The 9,209-nt window shown below is 39.2% G+C and overlaps 1 protein-coding gene across 1 annotated transcript in view; it reads right to left on the bottom strand.

The window, feature by feature from the left end:
- Positions 1-2,021: 2,021 nt before the first annotated feature.
- Positions 2,022-9,209, bottom strand: part of PDE11A (phosphodiesterase 11A) — a gene marked incomplete at its 5' end in the record, with an annotated part of 141,550 nt that continues 134,362 nt past the window's right edge. The window contains one exon of the mRNA XM_010569299.1: positions 2,022-2,183. Coding sequence (XP_010567601.1) covers positions 2,022-2,183 — 162 coding nt within the window. The remainder of the gene's footprint in view (positions 2,184-9,209) is intronic.

The following is a 9,209-nucleotide window of genomic DNA, read 5'->3' as shown; positions in this document are numbered from 1 at the left end:
AGGGTATGCGCTATAAATTATGTTATACTTAGCAATATGCAATACCAAAATTCAGGAAGGCTGTGTGTACCTGCCAGCAGTACCATGTCAGTTCCTAGTATCTGTTTCTCCCATGAAGTACGTGTTCCAAGTTTTGTATGGCTTGCTGCTTACTATCCTGCATCTGTCTTTATTCAGGGAAGAAAGAAGTGGTAAAATAATAGCAGAAACATTTCCATTTGGTGCATGTACTCACTGCTGCGCAGTCTGCATTTCTGCTCCTTCCCTGCTTCTTTCTGCTAGAGAAAGTGATGTGGTTCAGTTGTGTACTAACAGATTGGCTTGCAATGGTACTGAAATTTCCAGCTATTCTCCTATACACATGATGAGTAGCACAGAGGGTTTTTGTTTTGTTGTGGTTTTTTTAAAGGAGTGATCAGCAGATTTGTTGTTTCTGTTTGATTGTCAGGCAGATATAGTCAGTTTTTCAAAGGCGCTAACGACTCACTTTCCTTAGAAAGGAGGAAAGCTCTTTCTAGCATCTGGTCAGCTGGGCCAGGTTCTGATTTCCATTAAGTTGGTGCCAGTTCAAGGTAATTCCACTGAAGTAAATAGAGTTGGGCACAGGTGTAAAACTAAGCTGAATTCAGCTTTAATTTCTGCTGCCAGACAACCCTATATTTAGAATCCCATTTTTCATGGAGTACAAAAGCTTTTTTTTCCCTATGAATGGGAACTTGTAAGCACTGCAACATGACTCCTCTTGTGTCAGGTCATGCAGCAGAGCAAGCACCCTCAAATCATAGATCACAGTTTTGCTACGCTAGTGATCTTTGCACTAATGGAAAGAGACCAACTTTCAGGTAATACTGGCATCATCACACAGAACTAGACATGTTTGGTTTTGTGACCTATTATGTTTGATTAGATTTTTATGAACACCTCTACTACAGATGTCTGCGTGTGAGCCTTGACTAGTGCTGTGCTAGCTGTAATAATAGCATCTCAAATTGTACTGAAAGAACTGCAAGAGAAGTAAGAGGTAGTCAGTCCAGTATTATGATATTTTTCCTCTCCACCATTTCAAAATATTAATACCAACTGGAAATTATACTAGAAAGGCTTATCTGTGGTCCACTTCTCAATGTAATATAAACCTGAAGCATAAGGCAACAGATTTCCTTTTTTTATTTGTATTCTATTTTCATTAAAGCCCATTAATCTTTTCCTTAGGGGACACTGTAATTTAAAAAAAATGAATGTGTTAAAAGAGCATTTTTTAAAAGAAAAAAAAACCCCACCTCTAAAATTACCATGCAATATTTTGCCTTTATGCAAACTTCCCCTTGCTGAGAAATTTACCGCATTGTTAATACGAATTTCTCAGGGAAGCAGGGACAGGTTGGTGTTTTTAAAGATAATAAAGTTTGTTTTTAAATGTAGCAAAGGTAGGCAATTCTAAAGGCCCTGATCAATCACTAAGAAGCTTTGTTGTAAAAAAATACTTCTTTAGAATACAAAGCAGGCTTTTCAGAACATTCAGGCATAAAAGAGGAGGGAAGAGTGAGAGAGGAACATCACAAAAGCAGGCATAATTGATTCATAACATGTACTGAAGAGATGCAAAACAACAATGTAATTACATACTATCCTGTTTTCCTGCAGCTCCTTGCATATGAATTGACCAGCTTGCATCCCAGTTCTGCTCTGTATTATTAATTTTATTAAGCTGTAAGTTCTTATATTTCAGTCTGTTGTCAGCTTTAAAGATTTTTACAGCAGCAGTTGAAATGTAGTGGAGCTGAATGAATGCTTCTTATGCTAAGTCTTCCGTGTCACTCCAGATACCAGCACAATCTCACTGCAGGCCTTCCTTTCGGTCCCACTAAGCCTCCCAGTAAAAGCAAACTATGCTGCCATCAAGATAATATCCAATCAATTAAGCATGTCTGTGAAAGCATTTCTTAAAAAAATGATGGGTCTAAGCTTATGAAAACCTTTCAGACAGCTCTTATCGTAAAGCGACACTGACAGTTGCAGGCTTAATTTATGTCTTTGAGAGACATGGTAAAGCTAGAGGAAAAGGAGGATGAGGATGCCACCTGAGAAGGAAGTCTTTTTTGGTGCAGCTCCTCCCATTTACCTCTATTTACTGCCACGGAGTCCAGCATAGGCTTCAATTTCACATTCAGCTTCACTAGACACTGGAAGAAGATTTTTTAAAAAAAGAGGATGAGAGAAAAAATATTGACAACATCTCCACTCCTTTGATGGACAGTCCAGGGAGCACCATGCCTCCACCCTCCTTACCCCCAGCTGTAAAGTCCTGTGTAGGTAAAGCTTACCATTCCCATTGAGATCTCTTTATCTTACTTGTTTTACCTGAGGCTTTAAGTAAGCCACCAAAAATGTCAAAAAAAGCACACAAGGGTAGCAGAGATGCTGCTCATCTACTTCAGCTTTCCTGTAATCCTTAAAGACAGTCCTTCTGAGGCATCCTCCAAGTGCCTGAGGCTATCCGGTTGCTGGCATTTATGAGCAGGAGATCCACTGGTAGGATGACAAGTTGGACAAAACTGAAATAACCTTCATATTCTCCCTATTTCAGGGAGATTCCTATTTCAAACCACAACAGTACCGTGCTTTCCAAAGCTGTCAAAAAATCCATTTCTGTGTGCTCAAAATAAAGAAAAAAAAGTTTCTGTATAGATTGCACTGAAATTACCTCTTTCCTACATACCCAGCCCAAAGCTCCCAGAAGCCAGCAAGAATCTTTTATCCGGTTTCAGCTGGCTTTGAATCAGCCCCAAAATTATGTAATGCCTGCACACCTTTCCTAGAAGTTTATTTTACCTTCCCCTTTAGTATCAAATGCTTATGTGGAAAGACCACAAGTGCGTCACTTGGTTTTGTCCCTACGTTAAAGAAAGACAGAACCTCATTAACAGCAGCACCCCGATGTGAATAAAGGGTTAACCAGTTATCTCCCAAGTGGTCATGTAATGTGCCCTTTCAGGACAGAGTAGTATTATTCTTTTGCAACTTTTTTGATTAGCAAGAAGTGGGTTGTGCCGAGAGTTGGGTATCATGTTTTCTCTGATAGCATGGAAATTATGTATTTGTCATTTGAAATAAAGGGTTGGTGCAAGATAGAAAAAAAATAATGACAGAGAAGACAGCAAGAGTTGTTCTTCTAAAAGTGCAGAAAATTCTAAGGAAAAGAAAGGAAAGGGGAAGCAGGTACCTTTGCAGTTGATAATTTTCATTATTGTCTTTAAATAGCAGGGTTAACAGCAAACACTTTAAATGGTCCCCAGAGCTCAGACACCACTAAAGAACTGGGTTTTTTTATAGCTAGTCTGCAAGCCATGGGAGCTTGGTTAGCTACTGAAGTAAGTCTTGGTAGATTTTTAATTGAGCTATTATATGATAATTAAGGGTTAATGGCCTGATTTTAAGATGTGCTGAAAACTTGCAATTTCAGTTGACTTCAGTAGGAAATATGAATGCTCAGCACTTCTGAAAAATCACACCATTAGTAAGAAGCTGATTTGTGTGGAACTCAAAGCAAATCTGCTTGAAATTATTTCCTTAGAGTACAGCACAGGCCGGGCAGATAATTTTGCAACCTTGGGCCTGGGGTAAGAGGCAGAGTTTACTGCAGTCTCTGCCACATATAGTATTGCTCGCTGGCAACAGCCATTCATTTGATAGAATGGACGTGGATTTGTAACATTCCCATCACCATGCCTCACAGCTCCCCATTTTTAACTCTTTATTTCAGACCATTGTGTATTACTCAAACCTGATTTGGTGGAGTCCAAAACAGAGGGGCAGTAATACATTATAAACACCTGAAAATACCTGAAGAGCTCATTACTGTTATCATTAGCACTTGCATTACCACTGCCAACTCAGAGTATAGAGGTAGCACCTTAGATATTCAACCCTTGACAGCAACTTATCAGATCCTTTCTGTGCAAAGCCAGTATCCAACTGCTGGCAGTTAAGCTTGCTGGTATTTCTTAAATTTTGAAAAAGTTTTCATGAAGTATTTTTCCAATATACACTTCAGATTTAAAAAAAAAAAAAAAAAATCAGTGTTTAAATATCAGTGTATTTCAAATGTCTCTAAGGACAAAGATGGCATTCTGCATGCACATCCCATCAGCCTGAGGACCCGTAAACACAAAACGCAGTACAGGCTGTCCCTGTCATAAATGGTATACCAGCAACCTATACCTGCTACAGGCAACGTAGAGGAGGAGCTCATTGGGACGGTGGACTATGTCTCAGCGTGGCTGTGCAGGTCTCGGCTACGTCTGTGTCCTTTCTGTACTGTTTTTTTTGCCAGGACTGACCACAAGACCATGATGTTTTCAATCCTAGTGCCAGGGAGCAAATGCAGAGGTCTGGGCATGACCTAGTGCTGTGCCTGTCTCTCCAGGCCTAGGCGTGTGCCACACTCTTTTGGTAGGAGACAGCTCTCTCACTTACAGTGCCAGGAGGATTGTGAGTGCTTGACCTGCTTAGTTCAATTAACTTTGCATCAACTACAGCAGAGACCAGAAGCCCAGGTAGATTGGGAATGGATTCAAGAAGCACTGACGCAGTTCTACAGTAATCACTGTATCTTATGAGCTGTGAACATATTTTAAATCCAAAAGTAAATACATATATTTCTTAGAAATATATACGTAAGTGTGTATTACAGAGTCTAATAACCCAGGTGCAACAGAGGTTACCAGGTAAATAACAGGAAGTTAACTAATAACATTAACTTTGATGAAATAAATTAAAAGGAGTATTTAAGAAAAAATAAACCATGTCTTTGATATTCATTTTTACCATAGCACAAGCAATTAATTCTGTGGAATACTTACAAAATATATAGTGTAATTTTGAGAAACTTTATTTTGTAACACATTAATTTAGATTAGGGGTACTTGACAGTGCAGATTTTGCACTTAGGTCTATAAAATGTCTTTATTCAGACATTGATTTGATGTTTAAACCACTGCCTCTGTATTTAGTAACCTTTCACTTTGGGACTCTTTCATTCTGATCTAGTCTTTTAATTAAACCAACTACTATAATTCCTATGGAAATTAGCTTTTATTTTATTTTTTTCTAGCTACCAAAGCATTTCAGTAGGACTTTTCTGATACAAAGTACACAAATTGGATTTTATTTCTGCTTGAGATGTAATTAAAAACTCATTTGATTACTATATATCTGGCCCTGTTTTAATTATTAAAGTCCAGTAATCAATTTTCTTTTATGAAGCTTCTGGGAAATTATCTCAAAAGCAACACATTTCTCTCCCTTCTGGCAGGCTCTCAACCATTTACTGAATTACATTCATAGCACCTGTTCCTGATCCGGATTAAACACCAATTTATTCCCAAAGCTATTTTAGTTTATTTGGCTGTAGCCTAGTCAGGGTTTTCTATGTCCTGGCTGCACTTTTTACTTTCCATTTTATTGCATGAGAGCCCCTTGATGTACTGCTCCTCCATGCCGCTATTTTTGATGCACGCCTCTTACAAACAGCTTTGTTAGTGATCTCTCTAATTTGGTATCCAGCTTCTTAATGCACCAATTTATTATTTGCTTTAGTAGGCAGAGGCTTGGTCTTCATCAGCTGTCTGACTTGGGATACCACCACATAAACTCACAGCTCCAGAAACACCTTTTTTCCTCGTCCCTCCTTGGTGCCGCAGGCAGGCTGTGAGCTGGAGGGCAGCCAGGTCGTGCATGGGGGTGAGGGAACCCTTGCCTGGGGGAGTGCCCATCTTTCCACCTGGGACCTCGATGCCCACTGGCAGTCCTTCCACTTCAATGCAGCTGCCTTGCCACACAGCAGTAGGTACAGGATTGGTGACCTTTCCTATTTTATCCCCTTTACTGTTCTTGATAGCAGAGTGATAAAGCGTGCTGAAAGAGCAGTCATGCTGGCGGCTGCGCGCTCCAGCGTTCGGAAAAGCCAGATAGGTTTGCTGTTCCTTTCTGCATCCATATATTACCTCAGATGCATGACTAAGCTGTTTCTCAGAAAGTTACTGTATAGCACTGACTTTTTCTTACCACCTTCAATTATTTAGGTGTCTTTTGTGACTATATACTGCTTTGCCTGCAGCATACTTTCACAAAGTATAGCTCCTCTTACATATAAGCTCCTTCAGTACAAGAAAAGGTTAAAGGCACTTCAGCAATACATTGTGTGCACCTGGGAGAGGGGCAGGGCTGCCTGAAGGAAGAGCTCAAAAGGGGGAGAGCATGAGATCCTCACTCAGAGGAAGTTATTTATGGGAGAAGGTAAGGAGGGGAGAGTGTTTATTATTGGGTATAGAGATGTATTTCTTGGGTATATTTTGATAGATAAAGCATAGAGAATGCAGAAATAGTAGAAGTAGCAACAAACCCCTTCAGGGAGAGGGTGATGGATAGCAGTGGAGGCATTTGTTGGTAGATTTACCTCCTGAGTTGAAGGGTGGTGGTGGGGGAGAGGACTGCATCTGCTACATCACCTTCATTTCTGGGAAAGGATGTTAGCTGAAACAGCCAGGATGTAGCACAGATGTGGCCAGAGTCTAAACTACTGCTAAAGCAAATATAACATTTTGTTGTATTCTAAGACTAATACCAAATCCTTTTAAAGAGGAGCATGGTATTCCCTAAATTATGAACACTGCAGGACCTCCAGAGTATATACTTCCCCCCGCCCCCCCCCCGCCCCGAGATTCTCATCCAAATATTGACCAGTTCTGAACTTGCTTAACTTATGAGCTTTGACAAGATTACAGCTTATGAAAGTATGGTTGCGGGCCTAATATTTGTAAAGGGAGTTTATGGAATAAGACCATATAAATTCATTGTTATGAGCGAGCACATATCAAAAAGTTATATGTCTCAGTGTTCACTCTACTTTGGAACCCAGTGGTTTCTAATGAATCACTTTTATTATGTAGGCAGTTTCTGAGCTGGAAGGGAGGACTAGTGACCGAGAAGCCACAGGGATAAATTCAGACCTGGTGTGAGCATGTGAAGCATTGCTGAAGTCAAGAGAGTTGTGACCAGTTACAGCAAAGCTGAATTGGACTCCTGAGTTTTGCTGAAGTGGCTTTCACGTGAGAATACATAGGCCAAAGGTGAGCCATCTATCTGAAAGTCCTTGAACTTTGGATTAGTTCAGATAAAAGAGAACCTGTACTGCAGTCACTTACAGATTCGATCTTCATAATACAAATACTTGATGGAAGTTGTTTTGAAAACCCCCAAATATTTCTGTATATATGCCCATGTACTAAAACCAGAAAGACTGCTAAAATTCTACCTTCCACAGGCAGAATAGAGAAGATAAAGCAATACAGAGAAGATATAGGGATTAACTCCTATGAACCTTTGACTGTGTGCATACATGAATTAATTATTTGCCCTACTGATTCAGGGCCATATTTAATCATTATGTTCCAGAAAAAAAATACTGTATTTGGGAGGGGGCTGAGTTCATGAAAAGAAAACAAAAAAACCCTGCAATCTCCTCATAGTTGAAGGAGACACTGTTTATTCCTTCTAGAGCTTACTGAGGAGGGGTCCAGGTCATCAAGTACATAATGCATCAGTGTGTTATTTTTGCATTTCTGTCAGAGAATATTTCTCCTGATGCCTAAAAATGTAATTAGATTAAATGAATATACTACTAACTTCCCTGATAGAAAACAGGAGTTTGTTTTAGCTTCTTTATAGAAGTTCTTAGCAGTGCAGAAGGAAGCCATTTGTGACTGGAAGGGGATCTAATACATGCCGCAAGTGTTCAGCTCTTCCACTATGAATTAGCATTATGCTTCTTTCTAGTGATGGTACACTAGCAAGAATAATGGTGCACTCCTTTGTAAGTAAACATGCATACTATAAAGGGATGATCATAAAGTAAGGTTCTCTGCTGGTAAAATGTGCCAGGTACTTCAGGGAGAAAAATATGTACAGAGCTCCTGGCAGACAGATGTGCTCTGACCAGTATCAAGCATGCTATGTTGTCAAAGGGAAAGAGTAATACTGAAGGTCTGGGGGCCTACTGAAGTAGTTCAACTGATGTGTTGCTATAGTTGCAAATGATTCATCTGTTCATAATAATTTCATGAAACCAAGGGTTTGCTCAGAAGAGGAAGAGTTATTATTTCATAAACAACTTCTTTTTTGGCTCTGCTGTTTATGGTTTTGATTCTATGTCTAAAGCATGCAAGAGACAGAATGTTTCTAAATCTTTTCCTTTCAACATTTTAACCAAGCAGCTGATCAATGTCTTCTGCCTTGCTATTAAATGGATTTTGAAAAACTCTTCAAACCGCATCAGTCTCATATCCTTATTTAGTTCTTTGAATTTGCCCTCAGCTGGGAATTCTGCAGGCAACTGTGATTCTGTTGTGTTAAACACTTACTTGAAGCGTTTCATCCATCATCATTTCTAGTCCTTTTCTGATGCAATGTAGTTTGTGCTTTGTCTTTCTTGAAAACTGAATGGCTGTTAAATTATCCATTTATCTTCTTTCAGATTTGCTGTACAATTTGAGTTCCCTCTACTGGCTGTCTCTTCTACCTTATCTGCCAACTTTTCAATCTACTTCCTCAGATGTTTATATACATTTCCATACATGACTGTATGTCCTTCGCAACACATTGGGCAGATAATTCTGAATGAGACAGCAACAGAAATCATAGTATTATGAATTATTCACTTTTTCTCACAGATCAGGCTGAAAGCCATTAGTGAAGCTAAGCTTCACTAAAGTCAATGGTAGAGTTTGTTTTTTCTATCTTCTCCCAAATATCTTTGTTGATGACCTGTCCTTTCAGTTGAGACCTTTTGGGCTTAAGATGACTATCTAAGAAGTAAGTTGAAGTACTCTTGTTTGAAGGGGGAAAAGTACTTTTTTCTGCTGGCTCCTCTTCTAAGCAATTTGGGAAAACTTGTAAATTCCTGAAATTGTTGATAGTAGTAAAATGTTTCATCAATAATCTCACCAAATTACAAAAATCCTAGCAAAAATATGTTGTGTTAATTTCCAAAAGCAAAATGAATCCCTCCCTGCTCTCAGGAAACAAAACCCAAGAGGATCAGGATCTTTGTGCCCATTGTAAAAAGGTGTTTGTGATACTCATAGACACAAAAATCCTTGCTCTGAAACCACCAAAACTGTGCCTTTACATATTACACTGTGAAATAGTAA

Source organism: Haliaeetus leucocephalus, unplaced genomic scaffold, assembly GCF_000737465.1.
Source record: "Haliaeetus leucocephalus isolate CR32 unplaced genomic scaffold, Haliaeetus_leucocephalus-4.0 Scaffold1, whole genome shotgun sequence".
NCBI lineage: Eukaryota > Metazoa > Chordata > Aves > Accipitriformes > Accipitridae > Haliaeetus > Haliaeetus leucocephalus.
Note: the sequence above shows the minus strand (reverse complement) of the source record. Positions and strands in the feature narration are given on the sequence as shown.